This window comes from Arachis hypogaea, chromosome 9 (assembly GCF_003086295.3).
Source record: "Arachis hypogaea cultivar Tifrunner chromosome 9, arahy.Tifrunner.gnm2.J5K5, whole genome shotgun sequence".
In the NCBI taxonomy this organism is placed as follows: Eukaryota; Viridiplantae; Streptophyta; class Magnoliopsida; order Fabales; family Fabaceae; genus Arachis; species Arachis hypogaea.
Window position 1 is genome coordinate 85,006,902 of NC_092044.1, and position 25,920 is coordinate 85,032,821.

A 25,920-nucleotide genomic window follows, 5' to 3' on the forward strand; every position below is an offset into this window, starting at 1 on the left:
GAAGATCAAGGAAGAATAAAGAACATGCAATTCGAAAATTGAAAGACAAAGAAAAGCATGCAATTGACACCAAACTTAAACATGACACTAAACTCACACAAAAGACTCCAAGAAAAATTAAAAACTAATAAAGAAAAATAATATTTTTGAAAGATATTTTTAAAAGAAATAATAGAAGATGCAATCCTAGTGACTCAAATTTTTGAAAGATTTTTTTAAAAGGAATAAGACAAATTTTTTCTAATTTAAGTAACAAGATAAACCGTCAGTTGTTCAAACTCAAACAATCCCCAGCAACGGCACCAAAAACTTGGTGCACGAAAATCACACTCACATTATGTAATTCCGCACAACTAACCAGCAAGTGCACTGGGTCGTCCAAGTAATACCTTACGTGAGTAAGGGTCGAATCCCACGGAGATTGTTGGCTTGAAGCAAGCTATGGTTATCTTATTATTCTTAGTCAGGATACCAATAGGGTTCTTTAGTTTCAATTGTAAAAAGTAAAAGAGCATCAAATAAGTAATTGTTACGCAGTAATGGAGAATGTGTTGGAGTTTTGGAGATGCTTTGTCTTCTGAATCTCTGTTTCCCCCCTGTCTTCTTCTTCACGCACGCAAGGTTCCTTCTATGACAAGCTGTGTGTTGGTGGATCACCGTTGTCAATAGTTACCATCTGTCCTCTCAGTGAAAATGGTCTAAATGCGCTATCACCGCACAGCTAATCATCTGTCGGTTCAAGATCATGTCGGAATAGGATCAATTGATCCTTTTGCGTTTGTCAATACGCCGAACACTCGCGAGTTTGAAGCTCGTCACAGTCATCCAATCCCTGAATCCTACTCGTAATACCATAGACAAGGTTTAGACTTTCCTGATTCTCAAGGATGCTGCCAATGGATTCTAGCTTATACCACGAAGATTCCGATTAAGGAATCCAAGAGACATTCATTCAATCGAAGGTAGAATGGAGGTGGTTGTCAGGCACATGTTCATAGATTGAGAATGGTGATGAGTGTCACGGATCATCACCTTCATCATGGTTAAGTATGAATGAACATCTTAAAGAGAAACAAGCGTGCTTGAATGGAAAACAGAAATAATTGCATTAATTCATCGAGACGCTGCAGAGCTCCTCACCCCCAACAATGGAGTTTAGAGACTCATGTTGTCAAAAAGTACAAAGTTCAGATCTAAAATGTCATGAGATGCAAAATAAATCTCTAAAAGTTGTTTAAATACTAAGCTAGTAACCTAAGTTTACAGAAAATGAGTAAACTAAGATAGATAGTGCAGAAATCCACTTCTGGGGCATACTTGGTGTGTGCTAGGGCTGAGACTTGAGCTTCTCACGTGCCTGGGCTGTTTCTAAAGTTAAACATCTGGTTGTAACCTGTTTCTGGCGTTCAACTCCAACTTGTAACCTGTTTCTGGCGTTCAATGCCAGAATGCAACATGAAACTGGCGTTAACTGCCAGTTTACGTCGTTTATCTTTGAGAAAAGTATGGACTATTATATATTGTTGGAAAGCCCTGGATGTCTACTTTCCAACCCAATTGAGAGAGTGCCAGTTGGACTCCTGTAGCTCCTAAAAATTCATTCCGAGTGCAGAGAGGTCAGAATCCAACAACATCAGCAGTTCTTTTTCAGCCTGAATCAGATTTTTACTCAACTCCCTCAATTTCAGCCAGAAAATACCTGAAATTACAGAAAAACACACAAACTCATAGTAAAGTCCAGAAATATAAATTTTGCCTAAAAAATAATAAAAATATACTAAAAACCAACTAAAACATACTAAAAACTACATGAAATTACCCCCAAAAAGCGTATAAAATAGCCGCTCATTAGTCACCATATGGATATGTAGAGCTTCAGGATATTGACTCTGACAAAAAGTTCATTGTTAATGGACAGAGAGTCAAGCATTATCTTGAAGGCAATATTGAGCAAGAATGCTCAAGACTGAAACTAGATTAAAGCTCAGTAAAGTCCAGCTAAAGACAGTACAGAAGCGCTTACTGTGAGGCATCCCAGTCATTAGCAGAAATTAGATGTTTCTAACAATTATATGAGTTTATTTAATTTTGTTCTTCATGTTTGTTAATACATTTCAGTAAATAATACAGAGAAGTGAAACTTCAGAACATAAAGTAGAGGAATCACAGAGAAAAAGAGCTCACTGGCGTTAAAACGCCAGTAAAGAGGCATTTTGGGCGTTAAACGCCAGAATGTCTATCATTCTGGGTAGGGGTGTTCATGGTTTGGTTAATCCAAAAACCAAACCAGTTTTTTGGTTAACCAAAAATATTGTATTGGTGAATTAACCAAATTAGTTTCATATGATAAAACCGGTTATTAACCGGTTAGTAAAATTTAAAACCGGTTTTTAACCGGTTATTAAAACAAAAACTGCTTTTAAAAATTTAACCGGTTTTTATAAATAAAAATCGCTTTTTATATAAAAAACTGGTTTTTCTATATAAAAACCCAAATTTTTTACCTTTTTCTTTTAAATTGTTTTTTTTAATTTAAAAATTAATTTTTGTTCTTTCTAAATAATAGAACTAACATTTGTAAATAATAAAATTCCTATAAATTATAATTACTTTTCTAAACTTTTGCTGGCAATACTTATCACATACACCTACTAAAGATATTAGAAGTGAAACATTAAATATTGGGTAGAAAAATAGTTGGTAAAGTAGGCTAATATGGTGATAAAAGAAAAAGAATGGTCCCAAGAGCATTCCCTGTTTAATCTATCATGATTAATGATGAGAATCATTTCTGGGTCAACTTGCACAAAGTGTATACAAAAAGGAAAATGCGAACAATACCTAAATTCAGGAATTACAGCTAGAAATGTGGACAAGACAAGGTGTATAACATCATAGATTAGTGGACATAAATTTTTGACAAGTTTATCATACATTGCAAGACTAAAAGAAGCAGCAAAGAATGAGCATCAAAGAAAAGAACCCGAAATTCTCATCTAGAAAAAGATACCCCCATCAACAATTAACTTAGTAAGTCTAATCTCTTCACCACTTATAAAACAAACAATCAAGACTTTCTAGTCATCCTCAAGTGCAATTGAACCTGGACCCACTGAACAAGTAATGTCCTCTGATAAAATCAAATCTGCACACAAAAAAAACTATAATTATAAATTTTAAAAATTATAATTATAAGTTAAACTAAAACATTTTCTAAGTAAATCATATGATATATTTAAAAAACATTTAATATTCAATTTACCTTTCTCGACCTTTTCAAACTCTTCGAAATTCTCAGGTGCAAGAGAAGAGAAAAAGTCTCCTTTAAGCCAATCTTCGGTACATACAAGGGCTTCTACCATCTTAGGAGTCAATGAGCTACAATATTGATCAATAATTCTTCCCCCATACTAAAAGCAGACTTGGAAGCCACTGTTGAAACTGGTATAGCCAATATGTCTCGTGCCATATTTGCTAGGATGGAAAACCGATTCGAGTTAACCTTCCACCATCCTAAAATATCCAAAGGCTTATCATCTGGTTCACAGTCTTCATTCAAATAACGATCAAGCTTAGATTTAAGATTGGATTTGCGACCGGTTGATCGGTGATATAACCCCATATCATAAATGTCTTTGGCTTTATCACTTGCACTCGGTTGGGAGAGGGTATCATCTTGGTTTCCTTCTTCTGCACCTTGATATAAATTATAAAGTGAATGAAGACAAGAAGACAACTTTGTCTTCAATTCACCGCCCACTTCCGCACCAAAAGAATTAACTAGACACCACTCAATATAATCCATCTTATGGCAAGGATCTAGAACTACAGCAATTAACAACAACATGTTAATAGTTTTTGCATTTCCCCAATACTTGTTGTATTTTGCTTTCATCTTACTTGCCATAAGACTTATCATCAAATCATTATCATCACGATATTATTGAATCCTCCTTCCAAGAGCAAACATTTCTTTCATGTACAAGTTACTGGTGACATAAGAGAATCCAGAAATGCAAAGTGTAGCATCATAAAACATCTCTAAAAATGGTAAGATGGACTTAGCATAATCCTAATCTTGAATTGAAGGTACCCCTCTTCCCTTGTTTAATTCTTCAACAAATTTTTTGTCTTGCATCTCTAATAGCTCAAATGCCTTCTGATGCTTTAAGGCTGCTACTAACATTAAGTATGTAGAGTTCCATCGCATTTCAACATCTATGCAAACAAGACTCTTATATGGAATATTCTCTTGTGCAATACATGCCTTGAACCTAGTTAATCTTGAATTTAAGGATCTAACATACTTCACAGCATCCCGAATTTTGGCCACCGAATCATCAATCTCCTTCAATCTATCCTTCACAATCAGGTTTAAAATATGTGCACAATACCGCATATGGAGATACTCTCCATTCAAAACTGAAATCTTCCAAGAAATCAGCCTTCTTTTTAAATACATAACTCCTACATAGTTAGACGATGTATTATCAACTGTCAAACTCAAGATCTTGTTCAACTTCCAGCTATTCAAGCAAGTTTCAACATTTTGAGCCATAATCTCTCCTGTGTGGCCGGTGACTTGGCAAAAATTTAGTATTTTCTTTTGCAACTTCCAATCCACATCAATGAAATGAACAATCAAACACATATACACCATATTCTGACATGAACTCCAGTTATCAGTTGTAAGACAAACTCTTCCTCCGTATTTGGAAAAGTATTATTGAAGTTGAACCTTCTTTGTTTCATATAGCATCAAGATGTCACGTGCCAATGTAATACGTGAAAAAGTGTTGAATCCTGGTTGTAGAGCCGCCGAATATTCTTTAAAACCTTGACTTTGTACAAATCAAAAAGGAAGCTCCTCGCGAACAAACATTGATATCAATTTTTCCCAGGCATATTCTGCATCAAACCTACCCACTTGTGCTTCTGGGCTAGGCGATGTGCCTATTTTCTGTCGTTTGCCTCTATCTGAACCGGGATTGCTTATGCAAATCTTTAAATATGATCTCATTGCACTTGTTCCATTCCCGCACTTGATCACTTTCAAACAGTGTTGATATTGAGCCTTATTTTCATCATCAGATGTTCTCTTGAAATGGTCCCAAACTGTTGATCGATTTTTGCGTTCAGATGATGTGGTTGGAAGAGGAGGTAATGTAGAAGCCGAATGCTCTGCAGAATCTGACATGGGAACATCACGATCGGCTACCTCATTCTGAATAAGAAGCCATAAAATCTAATTATTAAATACTTCAACAAAGCAAAGTTATCAAGCACAAAGCTAAGTTCAAACAATATATACATATACTTTGAAACTGATTCCAAAGGTGTTCAAAATGTTGATGTTCACAATATAAACAATATATGTGCTAATGCCTAATGGATAACATATACATTAATGACCCTCTTTCATGTCCTTTTTATATTTTTTTGTTTATATTTTTTGTTATTAAACTTGGTTTGCTTTCATTTCCTTTTAAATATAACTAGGTAAACGCAGATATAATTTTATACAAAGTATAACGGCATCATATTATCTACATAGTTGATCCCACTGAATACAAGGCTTAGTTTAGCTATTATATTAGAATGCACTACCAAATGATGACATGCAACTCTGGTTACTTTCCTACTAAAGGAGATAAACCATATGGATGTTGTACTACTTATTAGTTTAGCTATTATATTAGAATGCACTACCAAATGATGACAATGCAGTTATTACTTATTACTACATTCTAATCCAAGCCATCAAATGTTCCAATCTAATATAAAAACAGGAATAGGAGTATAGAACATAAGCTTCCTTTGTTGATGGTGCACAAAAATTACTTCACCCTATGTAATTCCGCACAACTGACCAGCAAGTGCACTGGGTCGTCCAAGTAATACCTTACGTGAGTAAGGGTCGATCCCATGGAGATTGTTGGCTTGAAGAAAGCTATGGTTATCCTGTAACTCTTAGTCAGGATATAATATCAATAATAATTTTTAGTTTTAATTGTAAAAAGTAAAAGAGCATGAAATAAATACTTCTTATGCAGTAATGGAGAATATGTTGGAGTTTTGGAGATGCTTTGTCTTCTAAATTCCTATAACATAATGCTTCCTCACTTTCAAACATGCAAGGCTCCTTCCATGGCAAGCTGTATGTAGGGCATCACCGTTGTCAATGGCTACTTCCCATCCTCTCAGTGAAAATGGTCCAAATGCTCTGTCACAACACGGCTAATCATCTAACGGTTCTCGATCATGTCGGAATAAGATCCATTGATCCTTTTGCGTCTGTCATTACGCCCAACACTCGCGAGTTTGAAGCTCGTCACAGTCATCCAATTCCAAAATCCTACTTGGAATACCACAGACAAGGTTTAGACTTTCCGGATTCTCAAGGATGCTGCCAATGGATTCTAGCTTATACCACGAAGATTCTTATTAAGGAATCTAAGAGATACTCATTCAATCTGATGTAGAATGGAGGTGGTTGTCAGACATACGTTCATGGATTGAGGAAGTGATGAGTGTCACGGATCATTACCTTCTTCATAGTGAAGCGCAAATGAACATTTTAGATAGGAACAAGCGTGTTTGAATGGAAAACAGAAATAATTGCATTAATTCATCGAGACGCTGCAGAGCTCCTCACCCCCAACAATGGAGTTTAGAGACTCATGCCATCAAAAAGTACAAAGTTCAGATCTAAAAATGTCATGAGATACAAAATAAGTCTTTAAAAGTTGTTTAAATACTAAGCTAGTAGCCTAGGTTTACAGAAAATGAGTAAACTAAGATGAATAGTGCAAAAATCCACTTCTGGGGCCCACTTGGTGTGTGCTGGGGCTGAGACTTAAGCTTCTCATGTGCCTGGGCTGTTTCTAGAGTCGAACGCTAGGTTGTAACCTGTTTCTGGCGTTGAACTCTAACTTGCAACCTGTTTCTGGCGCTGAACGCAAGACTGCAACATGGAACTGGCGTTAAATGCCAGTTTACATCGTCTATCATCGCGCAAAGTATGGACTATTATATATTCCTGGAAAGCCCTGGATGTCTACTTTCCAAACCAATTGAGAGCGCGCCAATTGGACTCTTTAGCTCCAAAAAATTCATTCCGAGTGCACGGAGGTCAGAATCCAACAGCATCAGCAGTCTTTTTTCAACCTAAATCAGATTTTAACTCAGCACCCTCAATTTTAGCCAGAAAATACCTGAAATTACAGAAAAACACACAAACTCATAGTAAAGTCCAGAAATATAAATTTTGCCTAAAAACTAATAAAATTATACTAAAAACTAATTAAAACATACTAAAATCTACATGAAATTACCCCCAAAAAGCGTATAAAATATCCACTCATCACAACACCAAACTTAAACTGTTGCTTGTCCCCAAGCAACTAGATAAATAAAATAGGATAAAAGGAAATTAAGAGGCAATAATATCTGAGAGTTTCAAGAGAAGCTCGGATTCTAATTAGATGAGCGGGACTAGTAGCTTTTTGCTTCTGAATAGTTTTGGCATCTCACTTTATCCCTTGAAATTTAGAATGATGGCATCCATAGGAACTCAGAATTTAGATAGTATTATTGATTCTCCTAGTGTAGTATGTTAATTCTTGAACAAAGTTACTTTATGAGTCTTGGCCGTGGCCCTAAGCACTTTGTTTTCCAGTATTACCACCGGATACATAAATGCCACAGACACATAACCGGGTGAACCTTTTCAGATTGTGACTTAGCTTTGCTAAAGTCCCCAATTAGAGGTGTCCAGAGTTCTTAAGCACACTTCTTTGCCTTGGATCACGACTTTAACCACTCAGTCTCAAGCTTTTCACATGGACCTGCATACCACAAGCACATGGTTAGAGACAGCTTGATTTAGCCGCTTAGGCCTGGATTTATTTCCTTGGGCCCTCCTATCTATTGATGCTCAAAGCCTTGGATCCTTTTCACCCTTGTCTTTTGGTTTTAAGGGTTATTGGCCTTTTCTTTTTCTTTATCCAATGATTCCCCTCTTTTTTCACTGCTTTTTCTTGCTTCAAGAATCAATTTCATGATTTTTTAGATCAGCAATAATATTTCTCTTGTTCATCATTCTTTCAGGAGCCAATAATTTTAACATTCATGAAATTCAAAATAAAAAATATGCACTGTTCAAGCATTCATTCAGAAGACAAAAAGTATTGCCACCACATATAAATAATTAGAATTTTCCTTATTAAGAACTCGAAAAAAATTAAATTGCCTCTTTATTCTAAAAATCTACTATTTTATTCATGTTTGATGATGATGAGAAAAATAAATTATAGCTTAATTGGAAATAAAATCAAAATAGATATACTAATTACTACTACTCCTATATAACTTCTAAGGTAAATTCCTATAAAAACAACTATCACAGAGTTAAAGCTAAGATTAGGACTCAACAACCTTTATTTTGAGAACTGGATGTTCCTCTAGTCTGTGGGGTGCTTGGTCCTTCAAGAGATAATTTCTGACGCTTCAGTTCCTTCAAGTCACGCCTTTGCTCTTCTTGTTCCCCAAGCAATTTGCAAAGCATGCTGTTTTGATTATTCTGTTCTTCCTTTATTTGGTCCATAGCTTCTTGCAACTTGGTAACAGATGCTTCAAGATGCTCCCAGTATTCAATTTGAGGGATTTCTGGGAGGAATTCCTGTGCTCTCCTCTTGATGGGGTCATCTTGCACTTGTTGTTTTTCCATTGATATTTTGGTGATTCGTCGCTCAACTGAAATATACTCAGTTATTCCCATCTTCACTCCAGCATCTTTACATAGCATAGAGATTAAGCTTGGATAAGCCAACTTGGCATCTTTGGAGTTCAAGCAATTATGTAAAGTTCACATAAAATTAACTGATGAACTTCCACTTCTCTTCCCAACATAATGCAATGGATCATCACTGCTCTTTTAATGGTGACTTTAGAACGGTTGCTAGTGGGCAGTATAGAATGCCCAATGAAGTCCAGCCAGCCTCTGGCGACTGGTTTGAGATCTTCTCTCTTGAGTTGATTTGGGACACCCTTGGTATTGGTGGTCCACCTGGTTCCAGGGATGCATATATCCTCTAGAATTTTGTCCAGGCCCTTATTTGTTCTCATTATTCTCCTATTAAAGGAGTATGGGTCATCTTTCAGCTGAGGTAGCTTAAAGATCTCCCTGATTTTGTCAGGGTGGATGTGAACAATCTTTCCTCTGACCAAGGTCCGATAGTTATAGAGGGCAGTTCCAGATATTCTCTGCCTGTCTGTTTGCCACAGATTAGCGTAGAATTTCTGAATCATGTTTCTTTCCACCTTTGTTTCAGGATTAGCTAGGATTTCCCAGTTCCTGTTTTGAATTTGCTCTTGGATCTCTGGATATTCGTCTTCTTTCAGATTGAATTTAACTTCCGGGATCACTGACCTTAGACCCATTATTTTGTAGTAATGGTCTGAATGTTCTTTGGTTAAGAACTTCCCTTGATTCTAAAGTGGTTTTGGAATACTCTCTTTCTTGCCTCTTGGAGTGGGTTATTTTCCTTTAGGAGCCATGATCTTAGTTGGTATGGTTTAGTGATCACGGATAAACACACCAAACTTAGAGATTTGATTGTCCTCAAGCAAAAGAAAAGAAAGGAGAGGGATAAAAGGAGTGCTAGTTTTTGAATTGTGGAGGAGAGGAGAGAGGCCGAATGTGGATTTAAAGGGAGAGGGTGGATTTTTCAAAAATTTTTAAGAAAGATAAGATAGAAGATATGATTTGTAAAAGATAAATATGATAGGAAAAAGATATAATTGAAAATTGAAAGGATATATAAGATATTTGAAAAAGATAAATCTGAATTTTAGAAAAAAGATTTGGATTAATTTAAACAGATAATTGAGTTTTGAAAAAGATTTGAAAAGAAGTTGGAGAGGATTTGAAAAGGATTTGTGTTTATGAATTAAGATACATTTGATATCTTTTGAAAAAGGGATTTTAGAAATTAGGATTAAAATTTTTGGAATTGAAGGATGAGAGTTTGTAACATGTTTATGCAAGAAATCATGAATTGGAACATAAAAATTTGGAAAAATGTGAATTGAAAACGATTTACCTCCTCCCCACAATCCTGGCGTTAAACGCCCAAACGCTGCATGTTTTGGGCGTTTAACGCCCATTTGCAGCTTCTTCTGGGTGTTCAACGCCCAGCTATTGCTTCTAGCTGGCGTTGAACGCCAGAAACTCCTTTGTCACTGGGCGTTTTTCTGAACGCCCAGGATGCTGTAAATCTGGCGTTAAACGTCCAGAAAGTGCTTCTTTCTGGCGTTCAACGCCCAGAAGATGCTTCTTTCTGGCGTTTAATGCCCAGATGGCTATCCTTACTGGCGTTGAATGCCCAGTAGATGCTTCTTTTGGGCGTTCAACGCCCAAAACAGCTCTTACTGGCTTTTTCACACTAGTGAGTTTCCTTTTTGCTATTTTATCCTCTGAATCCTTCTGTAACTCTGTGAACTCAAGCAATTGCTATTTTACCTTGAAGATAATTGACATAAACCTGTAAAAATCAATTAATTAACAATTAAGCCTTGTTAAAGGCTAGGTTGCCTCCCAGCAAGCGCTTCTTTATTGTCTTTAGCTGGACTATTATTGAGCTTTAATCAAGTCTCAGTTTTGAGCATTGTTGCTCAAAATTGCTTTCAAGATAATGTTTAACTCTCTGTCCATTAACAATGAACTTTTTGTTAGAATCATTATCCTGAAGCTCCACGTATCCATATGGTGACACACTTGTAATCACATATGGACCTCTCCACCGGGATTTTAATTTTTCGGGGAATAATCTGAGCCTAGAGTTAAACAGCAGAACTTTCTGCCCTGGCTCAAAGACTCTGGATGATAGCTTCTTGTCATGCCATCTTTTTGCTTTCTCTTTGTAAATTTCTGCATTTTCGAAAGTATTGAGTCTGAATTCCTCTAGCTCATTTAGCTGGAGCAATCGTTTTTCTCCAGCTAACTTGGCATTAAGGTTTAGGAATCTGGTTGCCCAGTAGGCCTTATGTTCCAGTTCCACTGGCAAGTGACAGACTTTTCCATACACAAGCTGGTATGGAGAGGTTCCTATAGGAGTCTTGAATGCTGTTCTGTATGCCCAATCCCTTCTACGATTAACCACAGTCCGTTCCAGGATTCCTTTATGTTCTCTATTAGAGACTTCAGCTTGCCCATTTGTCTGTGGATGATATGGAGTGGCCACCCTGTGGCTAACTCCATATCGAACCAAAGCAGAGTAAAACTGCTTATTGCAGAAATGAGTGCCCCCATCACTGATTAGTACTCTAGGGATACCAAATCTGCTGAAGATGTGTTTCTGGAGGAATTTCAGCACGATCTTAGTGTCATTAGTGGGTGTTGCAATAGCTTCCACCCATTTGGATACATAATCCACTGCCACCAGAATATAAGTGTTTGAGTATGATGGTGGGAAAGGCCCCATGAAGCCAATACCCCATACATCAAACAACTCAATCTCCAATATCCCTTGTTGAGGCATGGCATAACTATGAGGTAGATTGCCAGATCTTTGGCAACTGTCACAATTAATTACAAACACTCGGGAGTCTTTATAGAGAGTAGGCCAGTAGAAGCCACATTGGAGGACTCTTGTGGCTGTTCGCTCACTTCCAAAATGTCCTCCATACTATGATCCATGGCAGTGCCAGAGGATCTTCTGTGCTTTTTCTTTAGGTACACATCTACGGATTACTCCGTCTGCACATCTCTTGAAGAGATATGGTTCATCCCAAAGATAGTACTTTGCATCCGTGATCAATTTCTTTGATTGCTGCCTACTGTACTCTTTGGGTATGAATCTCACTGCCTTGTAGTTTGCAATGTCTGCGAACCATGGCACTTCCTGGATGGCAAAGAGGTGCTCATCCGAAAAGTTTTCAGAGATCTCAGTAAGAGGGAAGGACGCCCCTTCTACTGGTTCTATTCGGGACAGGTGATCTGTTACTTGGTTCTCTGTCCCTTTTCTATCTCTTATTTCTATATCAAACTCCTGCAGAAGCAACACCCATCTAATAAGTCTAGGTTTTGAATCCTGCTTTGTGAGTAGATATTTAAGTGCAGCATGGTCAGTGTACACAATCACTTTTGATCCTACTAAATAAGATCTGAACTTGTCAATGGCGTAAACCACTACAAGTAACTCTTTTTCTGTGGTTGTGTAGTTCTTCTGTGCGTCATTTAAAACACGACTGGCATAGTAAATGACGTGCATAAGCTTGTCATGCCTTTGTCCCAACACTGCACCAATGGCATGGTCACTGGCATCACACATCAGTTCAAATGGTAGTGTCCAGTCTGGTGCAGAGATGACTGGTGCTGTGACTAGCTTAGCTTTCAGAGTCTCAAACGCCTGCAGACACTCCTTATCAAAGATAAATGGTGTGTCAGCAGCTAGCAGATTACTCAGAGGTTTGGCAATTTTTGAAAAATCTTTTATAAACCTCCTATAGAATCCTACATGCCCCAGAAAGCTTTTGATTGCCTTAACATTGGCAGGTGGTGGTAATTTTTCAATTACCTCTACCTTAGCTTGATCCACCTCTATTCCCTTGTTCAAAATTTTGTGCCCAAGGACAATTCCTTCAGTAACCATAAAGTGACAATTTTCCCAGTTTAAAACCAGGTTAGTCTCTTGGCACCTCTTTAGAACAAGTGCTAGATGGTCAAGACAGGAGCTGAATGAGTCTCCAAATACTGAAAAGTCATCCATGAAGACTTCCAGAAAATTTTCTACCATATCAGAGAAAATAGAGAGCATGCACCTTTGAAAGGTTGCAGGTGCATTGCACAGGCCAAATGGCATCCTTCTGTATGCAAATACGCCTGATGGACATGTGAATGTTGTTTTCTCTTGATCTTGGGGATCTACTACAATTTGATTATAACCTGAATATCCATCCAGGAAGCAGTAGTATTCATGACCTGCTAGTCTTTCTAGCCTTTGGTCTATGAATGGTAAAGGAAAATGATCCTTTCTGGTAGCTGTATTGAGCCTTCTGTAATCAATACACATACACCACCCTGTATCTGTTCTTGTAGGAACCAGTTCATTTTTTTCATTATGAACCACTGTCATACCACCCTTCTTAGGGACGACTTGGACAGGGCTTACCCAGGGGCTATCAGAAACGGGATAAATAATCCCAGCCTCTAGTAATTTAGTGGCCTCCTTCTGCACCACCTCCTTCATGGCTGGATTCAGCCGCTTCTGTGGTTGAACCACTGGCTTAGCGTCACCCTCCAATAGGATCTTGTGCATGTATTTGGCTGGGCTAATGCCCTTAAGATCACTGATGGACCACCCAAGAGCTGTCTTGTGTGTCCTTAGCACTTAAATTAGTGCTTCCTCTTCTTGTGGCTCTAAGGTAGAGCTTATGATTACAGGGAAGGTATCACCTTCTCCCAGAAATGCATATTTCAGGGATGGGGGTAATGGTTTGAGCTCGGGTTTGGGAGGTTTCTCCTCTTCCTAAGGAATTTTTAGAGGTTCTATTATTCTCTCTGATTCTCCCAGATCAGGCTGATCATCATTAAAGATATCCTCTAGCTCTGATTCGATACTCTTAGTCATATTGACCTCTTTTACCAGAGAGTCAATAATATCTATGCTCATGCAGTCATTTGGGGGTGTCTGGATGCTGCATAGCTTTGACAACATTCAACTTAAACTCATCCTCATTGACTCTCAGGGTCACTTCCCCTTTTTGGACATCAATGAGGGTTCGTCCAGTTGCTAGGAAAGGTCTTCCTAGAATGAGAGTTGCACTCTTGTCCTCCTCCATTTCCAGCACCAAAAAGTCAGTGGAAAAGGCAAATGGTCCAACCTTGACAATCATGTCTTCAATCACGCCTGATGGGTATTTAATGGAGCCATCAGCAAGTTGGAGACATATCCGGGTTGGTTTGACTTCTTTAGTCAAACCAAGCTTTCTGATAGTAGATGCAGGTATTAGGTTGATACTTGCCCCAAGATTACATAAAGCTTGCTTGGTACAAGTACCCTCTAATGTGCATGGTATCGTAAAGCTTCCGAGATCTTTAAGCTTCTCAGGTAAGCTTTTTCAAAATGACTGCACTGCATTCTTCAGTGAGGTAAACTTTTTCAATTTCCCTCGAATCCTTCTTATGACTTAATATCTCTTTCATGAACTTAGCATAAGAGGGTATTTGCTCGAGTGCCTCTGCAAACGGAATCTTTATTTCAAGAGTCCTGAGATAGTCTGCAAAGCGTGCAAATTACTTATCCTGTTCTGCTTGGCGAAGTTTCTGAGGATAAGGTATTTTGGCTTTGTATTCCTCAACCTTAGTTGCTGCAGGTTTATTACCTACAGATGTGGGTTGAGAAGCCTTTTTAGAGGGGTTGCTATCAGCACTTGTATGTGTCTGATCTCCTACTGGCATTTGAATGCCAGGGGTGGAAGCTAGAGTGGCGTTAGACGCCAACTCCTTACCTGTTTCTGGCGTCTGAACGCCAGAACTCTGCTTCCTTTGGGCGTTCAACGCCAATTTTTTGCCTATTTCTGGCGTTGAACGCCAGGACTGAGCATGGGTTGGGCGTTCAACGCCAGCTTTCCACCCATTTTTTGGCGTTTGAGCGCCAGAATTATTCCTCTCTGGGCTCTGACTGTCCTCAGAGGGATTTTGGGTAGCAGTTTATTCATTTCTTGGCTTCCTGCTTCCTTGAAGTGAGGTATTTAGTGTTTTCCCACTTCTTAATTGAACTGCTTGGCACTCTTCTGTTATTTGTTTTGATAACTGCTGTTCTGTTTGCTTCAACTGGACTTCCATATTCATATTAGCCATTCTTGTTTCTTGCAATATCTCCTTGAATTCGGCTAACTGTTTTGTTAGAAAATCTAATTGTTGATTGAATTCAGTAGCTTGATCTGCAGGACTGAGTTCAGCAGTTATTGTTTTAGCCTCTTCGTTGATGGAAGGTTCACTGCTTAAGTACAAATGCTGATTTCTGGCAACTGTATCAATGAGCTCTTGAGCTTCTTCAATTGTCTTTCTCATGTGTATAGATCCACCAGATGAGTGGTCTAGAGAAATCTGAACTTTCTCTGTAAGCCCATAATAAAAGATGTCTAACTGCACCCACTCTAAAAATATTTTAGAGGGGTATTTTCTTAGCATCTCTCTGCATCTCTCCCAGGTATCATAAAGGGATTCATTATCTCCTTGTTTGAAGCCTTGGATGCTCAGCCTTAGCTGTGTCATCCGTTTTGGAGGAAAATAGTGATTCAGAAATTTTTTTGACAGCTGTTTCCATGTTTTTATGCTGTTCTTAGGTTGGTTATTTAACCACCTCTTAGCTTGGTCTTTTACAGCAAATAGAAACAGTAATAATTTGTAGACATCCTGATCTATTTTCTTATCATGTAATGTATCAGCAATTTTTAAAAACTGTGCCAAAAACTCTGTAAGTTCTTCCTGTGGAAGACCGGAATACTAGCAACTTTGTTGCACCATGATAATGAGCTGAGGATTCAACTCAAAGCTACTAACTCCGATAGAGGGTATACAGATACTGCTCCCATATGAAGCAGTAGTGGAGTTGGCATATGACCCCAGAGTCCTTCTGGACTGTTCATTCCACTTAGGTCCATGAAGGAGAAAGGGTGATGATGTGGATTTATTTTATTTATTTTATTATAAAAAAGTAATTTTCGAAATAATAAAATAAAATAAAATAAAAACTAAAATAAAAAATAAAAATAAAATTTAAAAAATATATTTTAAAAATTTTCGAAAAAAAGAGGAGAGAAAAAGTGGCTAGGATATTTTTTGAAAAAGATGTGATTTTTTTTAATCTTAAAAGGATAAGATTTTGAAAATTTTTGAAATTGAAATCTGAATTTTTATAGAAAATTTCGAAAAATTTGCTTGAAAATAGTTAGAGAAGATAATTTTTTTATTTTTGAATTTTATGATGAAAGAGAAAAACACACAAAAGACACAAGACTTAAAATTTTTAGATCTAATGTTCCTTGCTTTCGAAAATTTTGGAGGGAAAACACCAAGGAACACCAAACTTAAAAATTTTAAGATCAAAACACAAAGAAGACTCAAGAACACTTTGAAGATTCACAAGAACAACAAGAACAAAAGAAAGAACACCAAACTTAAAATTTTTTGAAAACCAAATTAAATTTTCAAAAATTAAAGAAAATTAACAAGAGAACACTAAACTTAAAGTTTGGCACAAGATTCAATCAAAGAAAAAATTATTTTTGAAAAAGTTTTAAAAAGAAGATACCCAATTGCCAAGAACATAAGCCAATGCTCTAGCCAATTGAGCTATAAATTTAACGTGTTTTAAAGGTATTTAATAAATAAAAATAAAATTTTTTTGAAAACTGATATTTTGAAAATGCACAAGGAAAACACGAAAACACACAGAATAGGAAAAACCAAAGATCAAACAAGAAAAACTGACAAGAACAATTTGAAGATCAAGGAAAAATAAAGAGCATGCAATTCGAAAATTGAAAGACAAAGACAAGCATGCAATTGACACCAAACTTACAATAAGACACTAAACTCAACGAAAAACTAGAAATTAATAAAGAAAAATAATATTTTTGAAAAATTTTTTAAAAAGGATAATAAAAGATACAATTCTAGTGACTCTAAACCAAAAAGACCAATTTTTCCTAATCTAAGCAACAAGATTCACCGTCAGTTGTTCAAACTCAAACAATCCCCGGCAACGGCGCCAAAAACTTAGTGCACGAAAATTACTTCACCCTATGTAATTCCGCACAACTGACCAGCAAGTACAGTGGGTCGTCCAAGTAATACCTTACGTGAGTAAGGGTTGATCCCACGGAGATTGTTGGCTAGAAGCAAGCTATGGTTATCCTGTAACTCTTAGTCAGTATATAATATCAATAATAATTTTTAGTTTTAATTGTAAAAAGTAAAAGAGCATGAAATAAATACTTCTTATGCAGTAATGGAGAATATGTTGGAGTTTTGGAGATGCTTTGTCTTCTGAATTCCTGTAACATAATGCTTCCTCACTTTCAAACATGCAAGGCTCCTCCCATGGCAAGCTATATGTAGGGCATCACCGTTGTCAATGGCTACTTCCCATCCTCTCAGTGAAAATGGTCCAAATGCTCTGTCACAGCACGGCTAATCATCTGTCGGTTCTCGATCATGTCGGAATAAGATCCATTGATCCTTTTGCGTCTGTCACTACGCCCAACACTCGCGAGTTTGAAGCTCGTCACAGTCATCCAATCCCAGAATCCTACTCAGAATACTACAGACAATGTTTAGACTTTTCGGATTCTCAAGGATGCTGCCAATGGATTCTAGCTTATACCACGAAGATTCTGATTAAGGAATCTAAGAGATACTCATTCAATTTGATGTAGAACGGAGGTGGTTGGCTGATGAGCGGATAATTTATACGCTTTTTGGCATTGTTTTTAGTATGTTTTAATTAGTTTTTATTATATTTTTATTAGTTTTTAGTTAAAATTCACTTTTCTAGACTTTACTATGAGTTTGTGTGTTTTTCTGTGATTTCAGGTATTTTCTGGCTGAAATTGAGGGTCCTGAGCAAAAATCTGATTCAGAGGCTGAAAAGGACTGCAGATGCTGTTGGGTTCTGACCTCCCTACACTCGAAGTGGATTTTCTGGAGCTACAGAAGCCCAATTGACGCGCTCTCAACGGCGTTGGAAAGTAGATATCCTGGGCTTTCCAGCAATGTATAATAGTCCATACTTTGCCCGAGATTTGATGGCCCAAACCGGTGTTGCAATTTAGCTTAAGAATTCCCTGCGTTTAACGCTGGAACTGGCATAAAAATTGGAGTTAAACGCCCAAACTGGCAGAAAAGCTGGCGTTTAACTCCAGAAAAAGTCTCTACACATGAAAGCTTCAATGCTCAGCCCAGGCACACACTTAGTGGACCCAAAAGTGGATTTTTACGTCATTTACTCATTTCTGTATACCCTAGGTTACTAGTTCACTATTAATAGGATCTTTTTGACATTGTACCTGTACCTCATGACACTTTACACGTTTCTCATTGTATCTTCTATGGCATGAGTCTCTAAACCTCATGGTTGGGGGTGAGGAGCTCTGCTGTGTCTTGATGGATTAATGCAATTACTACTGTTTTCATTCAATCATGCTTGCTTCCATTCCAAGATATCACTTGTTCCTAAACCTGATGAATGTGATGATCCGTGACACTCATCATCATTCTCAACTATGAACGTGTGCCAGACAACCACCTCCGTTCTACCTTAGATTGAGTAGATATCTCTTGGATTCCTTAATCAGAATCTTCGTGGTATAAGCTAGAATTAATGGCGGCATTCAAGAGAATCCGAAAGGTCTAAACCTTGTCTGTGGTATTCTGAGTAGGATTCATGGATTGAATGATTGTGACGAGCTTCAAACTCCTGAGGGCTGGGCGTTAGTGACAGACGCAAAAGAATCACTGGATTCTATTCCAACCCGATTGAGAACCGACAGATGATTAGTCGTGCTGTGACAGAGCGCGTTGAACATTTTCACTGAGAGGATGGGAGGTAGCCATTGACAACGGTGAAACCCTACATACAGCTTGCCATGGAAGGAGCCTTGCGTGCTTGAAGAAGAAGACAGTGGGAAAGCAGAGATTCAGAAGATAGAGCATCTCCAAAACCTCAACCTGTTCCCCATTACTGTAAAACAAGTACTTATTTCATGTTCTTTTGATTTTTACAGTCAACCCTGATAATTATTGATATCCTGACTAAGTGTTACAAGATAACCATAGCTTGCTTCAAGCCGACAATCTCCGTGGGATCGACCCTTACTCACGTAAGGTATTACTTGGACGACTCAGTGCACTTGCTGGTTAGTTGTGCGAAATTACAAAAGTGTGATTGCAATTTCGTGCACCAAGTTTTTGGCGCCGTTGCCGGGGATTGTTGAGTTTGGACAACTGACGGTTTATCTTGTTGCTTAGATTAGGACTGTTTTATTTTTTTGTTAGTTTAGAGTCTTTTATTTGAGTTTAGTTTCATATTTTAAGTTTGGTGTCAATTGCATGCTTTTGCTTTTCTTTTAATTTTCGAATTTGCATGTCCTTAGTCCCTTTTTTATCTTTAAAAATTCTAAGTTTGGTGTCTTCTTTTTGTTTTCCTTTAAGTTTTCGAAAATTTGTGTCTGATTTTCTAAAAATTTTAAGTTTGGTGTCATTTTGTTGTTTTTCTCTTTCCTCATTTCAAAAATCAAATCTGTTTCAAATAATTTTCAATCATATCTTTTCAATTGCTAATTCCAAAATCTTTTTAACTAATTAATTGATTTAGTTTTCAATTTGATTTGATCTTATTTTCTTTTAGTTTTCGAAAATTTATTTTGTTTTCCTTTTGTTTTATTTTATTTTTTTCGGTCAATTCAAAAAAAAAACAATTTACTTCACTTGTGAATTCATATCATATTCCCTTTCTCCATCATGGACCTAAGTGGAATTGAGCAGTCCAGAAGGACTCTGGGGTCATATGCTAACCCCATTACAGCTGCATATGGGAGTAGCATCTGTATACCTCCCATCAAAGCAAGCAGCTTTGAGCTAAATTCTCAACTCATTATCATGGTGCAGCAAAATTGCCAGTATTCTAGTCTTCCATAGGAAGAACCTACTGAGTTTCTGGCACAGTTCTTACAAATTGCTGACATAGTACGTGATAAAGAGGTGGATCAGGATGTCTACAGACTATTACTGTTTCCATTTGCTGTAAAAGATCAAGCTAAGAGGTGGTTGAATAACCAACCTACAGCAAGCATAAAGACATGGAAACAGTTATCAGACAAATTCCTGAATCAATTCTACCCTCCAAAAAGGATGACACAGCTAAGGCTGGACATCCAAGGCTTTAAACAAGAGGATAATGAATCCTTTTATAATGCCTGGGAGAGGTATAGAGGTATGCTAAAAAATGCCCCTCTGAAATGTTTTCAGAGTGGGTACAGCTGGACATCTTCTACTATGGGCTTACAGAAAAAGCTCAGATGTCTTTAGACCACTCAGCTGGTGGATCTATACATATGAGGAAGATGATTGAAGAGGCTCAAGAGCTTATAGATACTGTTGCTAGAAATCAATATTTGTACTCTAGCAATGAGTTCTCTACAAAAGAAGAAGTTACGGCAGTAGCCACTGATCCTAATCCTCAAGAACAGATGGTTGAGCTTAATCAGCAATTACACCTGATGACAAAACAGTTAGCAAAATTTAAAGAAATGCTCCAAGAAACTAAAATTGCTAACAAGAACATAGAATCACAGTTGAATCAGGAAAAACAGCAGCTATCTAAACAGATAACAGAAGAATGCCAAGCAGTTCAACTGAGGAGTGGGAAGACATTGAATAACACTGCTCAAAGTAGCAAAAAGCCAAATAAGGAACAATTGACAGAGGATAACCAAACCACTGTCCAAAATCCCTCTGAGGACATTAAGAGCCCAGAGAGGAATACTTTTGGCGTTCAAACGCCAGAAAAGGGGGGAAAGCTGGCGTTAAACGCCCATTCCCTGCCCAGTTCTGGCATTCAAACGCCAGAAAGGGGAGAAAAGTTGGCGTTAAACGCCCAATCTTCACCTAATCCTGGCGTTCAAACGCTAATGGGGAATCAGACACCTGAGAGTGCTGATAGTAACCCCTCTAAAAAGGCTTCTCCAACCACTTCTGTAAGGAATAAACCTGCAGCAACTAAGGTTGAAGAATATAAAGCCAAGATGCCTTATCCTCAGAAACTCCGCCAAGCAGAGTAGGATAAGCAATTTGCCCGCTTTGCAAACTACCTAAGGACTCTTGAAATAAAGATTCCGTTTGCAGAGGCACTTGAGCAAATACCTTCTTATGCTAAGTTCATGAAAGAGATCTTAAGCTATAAGAAGGATTGGAGAGAAACTGAAAAAGTGTTTCTCACTGAAGAATGCAGTGCAGTCATTCTGAAAAGCTTACCAGAAAAGCTTCAAGATCCAGGAAGCTTTATGATACCATGCACATTAGAAGGTGCTTGCACCAAGATAGCCCTGTGTGACCTTGGAGCAAGTATCAATCTAATACCTGCATCCACTATCAGAAAGCTTGGGTTGACTGAAGAAGTCAAACCAACCCGGATATGCCTCCAACTTGCTGATGGCTCCATTAAATATCCATCAGGCATAATAGAGGACATGATTGTCAAGGTTGGGCCATTCGCCTTTCCAACTGACTTTGTGGTGCTGGAAATGGAGGAGCACAAGAGTGCAACTCTCATTCTAGGAAGACCTTTCCTAGCAACTGGACGAACTCTAATTGATGTATAAAAAGGGGAAGTAACCCTGAGAGTCAATGAGGATGAGTTCAAGTTGAATGCTGTAAAAGCTATGCAGCATCCAGACACACCAAATGACTGCATGGGCGCTGACATTATTGACTCTTTGGTGGAAGAGGTCAATATGACTGAAAGTCTAGAATCAGAGCTTGAGGACATCTTCAAGGATGTTCAGCCTGATCAGGAAGGACCAGAGGAAACAAAAGAATTTTTAAAAATTCCTCAGGAGGAGGATGAGCCTCCCAAACCTGAACTCAAACCACTACCACCATCCCTGAAATATGCATTTCTGGGAGAGGGTGACACTTTTCCAGTGATTATAAGCTCTGCTTTAAATCCACAGGAAGAGAAAGCACTGATTCAAGTGCTAAGGACACACAAGACAGCTCTTGGGTGGTCCATAAGAGATCTTAAGGGCATTAGCCCAGCTAGATGCATGCACAAGATCCTATTGGAAGATAATGCCAAACCAGTGGTCCAACCACAAAGGAGGCTAAATCCAGCCATGAAGGAGGTGGTGCAAAAAGAGGTCACTAAATTACTAGAGGCTGGGATTATTTATCCTATTTCTGATAGCCCCTGGGTGAGCCCTGTCCAAGTTGTCCCCAAAAAGGGAGGCATGACAGTAGTTCATAATGAAAAAAATGAACTGGTTCCTACAAGAACAGTCACAGGGTGGCGTATGTGTATTGACTACAGAAGGCTCAATACAGCCACCAGAAAGGATCATTTTCCTTTACCATTCATAGACCAAATGCTAGAAAGACTAGCTGGTCATGACTATTACTGCTTTTTGGATGGCTATTCAGGTTATAACCAAATTGCAGTAGACCCTCAAGACCAAGAGAAAACAGCATTTACTTGCCCTTCTGGCGTGTTTGCCTACAGGAGGATGCCTTTTGGTCTGTGTAATGCTCCTGCAACCTTTCAGAGATGCATGCTATCCATCTTCTCTGATATGGTGGAGAAATTCCTGGAAGTTTTCATGGATGACTTCTCAGTATATGGAGACTCATTCAGCTCCTGTCTTAACCACCTAGCACTTGTTCTGAAAAGGTGCCAAGAGACTAACCTGGTTTTAAACTGGGAGAAATGTCACTTTATGGTGACTGAAGGAATTGTCCTTGGGCACAAAATTTCAAGCAAGGGAATAGAGGTGGATAAGGCAAAGGTAGAGGTAATTGAAAAATTACCACCACCTGCCAATGTTCAGGCAATCAGAAGCTTTCTGGGGCATGCAGGATTCTACAGAAGGTTTATAAAGGATTTTTCGAAAATTGCAAAACCTCTGAGTAACCTGCTAGCTGCTGACACACTATTTGTGTTTGACACACAGTGTCTGCAGGCATTTGAGACCCTGAAAGCCAAGCTGGTCACAGCACCAGTCATCTCTGCACCAGACTGGACATTACCATTCGAATTAATGTGTGATGCCATTGACCATACCATTGGTGCAGTGTTGGGACAAAGGCATGGTAAGCTTCTGCACGTCATTTATTATGGCAGCCGTATTCTAAATGATGCACAGAAGAACTACACAACCACAGAAAAGGAGTTACTTGCAGTGGTTTATGCCATTGACAAGTTTAGATCTTATTTAGTAGGATCAAAAGTGATTGTGTACACTGACCATGCTGCTCTTAAATATCTACTCACAAAGCAGGATTCAAAACCCAGGCTCATAAGATGGGTGTTGCTTCTACAAGAGTTTGATATAGAAATAAGAGACAGAAAAGTGACAGAGAATCAAGTAACTGATCACCTGTCCCGGATAGAACCAGTAGCAGGAGCATCCCTCCCTCCTACTGAGATCTCTGAAACCTTTCCGGATGAGCAATTATTTGCTATTCAGGAAGCTCCGTGGCTTGCAGACAGTGCAAACTATAAGACTCAAGGTTCTCCTTCTGTAACCATGGAAAGGAAGCATGAAGAGCTTCTCTCGAAACAAAGTCAAACAGAGCCCGCACAGTCAAACTCTAAGTTTGGTGTTGGGAGGTTCCAACATGGCTCTGAGTATCTGTGAGGCTCCATGAGAGCCCACTGTCAAGCTACTGACATTAAAGAAGCGCTTGTTGGGAGGTAACCCAATGTTATATTTATCTATTCTCCTTTGTTATTTTATGTTTTCTATAGGTTGATGATCATGGAAAGTCACAAAATCAATTGAAAAAGCAGAAACAGAATGAAAAACAGAAAGAAAAACTGCACACCCTGGAGGAAAACTTGCTGGCGTTTAAACGCCAGTAAAGGGAGCAAATGGGCGTTTAACGCCCAGTCTGACACCATTCTGGGCGTTTAACGCCAGAAAGGGGCACCAGATTGGCGTTAAACGCCAGGAATGGGCACCAAGCTGGCGTTAAACGCCAGAAATGGGCACCAGCCCGGCGTTTAACGCCAGGATTGGCAGAAGGAGCATTTTTGCTCGCCACTTGGTGCAGGGATGAATTATCCTTGACACCTCAGGATCTGTGGACCCCACAGGATCCCCACCTACCCCACCACTCTCTCTCTTATTTCTTCTTTTGCTCGAGGATGAGCAAACCTTCTAAGTTTGGTGTGGTAAAAGCGTTGCTTTTTGTTTCTCCATAACCATTTATGGCACCTAAGGCCGGAGAAACCTCTAGAAAGAGGAAAGGGAAGGCAAAAGCTTCCACCTCCGAGCCATGGGAGATGGAGAGATTCATCTCAAGGGATGCACTTTCCTCCACAAAACTATTGGGAGCCAATCAACACCTCCCTAGGAGAATTGAGTTCCAACATGGGACAACTAAGGGTGGAGCACCAAGAACATTCCATCCTCCTCCATGAAATTAAAAAAAGATCATAGAATCATGAGAGAGGAGCAACAAAGGCAAGGAAGAGACATTGAGGAGCTCAAGCACTCCATAAGATCTTCAAGAGGAAGAACAAGCCGCCATCACTAAGGTGGAACTGTTCCTTAATTTCCTTGTTCTTAATATTCTGTTTTTCGATTTCTATGCTTGATGTTCTATCTATGTGTATGTCTTCACTACATGATCATTAGTATCTTAGTGTCTATGCCTTAAAGCTATGAATGTCCTATGAATCAATCACATTTCTTAAATGAAAAATGTTTTTATTACAAAAGAACAGGAAGTACAGGATTTCGAATTTATCTCTGAAACTAGTTGAATTAGTTTGATGTGGTGACAATGCTTTTTGTTTTCTGAATGAATGCTTGAACAGTGCATATGTCTTTTGAATTTGTTGTTTTAAGAATGTTAAAATTGTTGGCTCTTGAAAGAATGAAGGAAAAGGAGAACTGTTATTGAGGATCTGAAAAATCATCAAATTGATTCTTGAAGCAAGAAAAAGCAGTGAATAAAAAAACGAAAAGAAAAGAAAGAGAAAAAGAAAAGAAAGAAATAAAGTTGTGATCCAAGGCAAAAAGAGTGTGCTTAAGAACCCTGGACACCTCTAATTGGGGACTCTAGCAAAGCTGAGTCACAATCTAAAAAGGTTCACCCAATTATGTGTCTGTGGCATGTATGTATCCGGTGGTAATACTGGAAGACAGATTGCTTTGGGCCACAGCCAAGACTCATAAAGTAGCTATATTCAAGAATCATCATACTTAACTAGGAGAATCAATAACACTATCTGAGTTCTGAGTTCCTATGAATGCCAATCATTCTAAACTTCAAAGGATAAAGTGAGATGCCAAAACTGTTCAGAAGCAAAAAGCTACTAGTCCCGCTCATCTAATTGGAGCTAAGTTTCTTTGATATTTTGGAGTCTATAGTATATTCTCTTCTTTTTATTCTATTTTGATTTTCAGTTGCTTGGGGACAAGCAACAATTTAAGTTTGGTGTTGTGATGAGCGGATAATTTATACGCTTTTTGACATTGTTTTTAGTATGTTTTTAGTATGTTTTAATTAGTTTTTATTATATTTTTATTAGTTTTTAGTTAAAATTCACTTTTCTGGACTTTACTATGAGTTTGTGTATTTTTCTGTGATTTCAGGTATTTTCTGGCTGAAATTGAGGGTCCTGAGTAAAAATCTGATTCAGAGGCTGAAAAGGACTGCAGATGCTGTTGGGTTCTGACCTCCCTATACTCGAAGTGGATTTTCTGGAGCTACAGAACCCCAATTGGCGCACTCTCAACGGCGTTGGAAAGTAGACATCCTGGGCTTTCCAGCAATGTATAATAGTCCATACTTTGCCCGAGATTTGATGGCCCAAACCGGCGTTGAAAATTAGCTTAAGAATTCCCAGCGTTTAACGCTAGAACTGGCATAAAAATTGGAGTTAAACGCCCAAACTGGCAGAAAAGCTGGCGTTTAACTCCAGAAAAAGTCTCTACATATGAAAGCTTCAATGCTCAGCCCAGGCACACACTAAGTGGACCCAGAAGTGGATTTTTACGTCATTTACTCATTTCTGTATACCCTAGGTTACTAGTTCACTATTAATAGGATCTTTTTAACATTGTACCTGTACCTCATGACACTTTACACGTTTCTCATTGTATCTTCTATGGCATGAGTCTCTAAACCTC

General features: G+C 38.3%; 1 protein-coding gene across 1 annotated transcript; it reads right to left on the reverse strand.

Moving 5' to 3' along the window:
- Positions 1 to 3,370: 3,370 nt before the first annotated feature.
- Positions 3,371 to 3,907, reverse strand: LOC140175152 (zinc finger BED domain-containing protein RICESLEEPER 1-like). Its single transcript, XM_072202084.1, has one exon. It carries the CDS (start codon positions 3,905 to 3,907, stop codon positions 3,371 to 3,373), a length of 537 nt encoding a protein of 178 aa, XP_072058185.1.
- Positions 3,908 to 25,920: the final 22,013 nt, after the last annotated feature.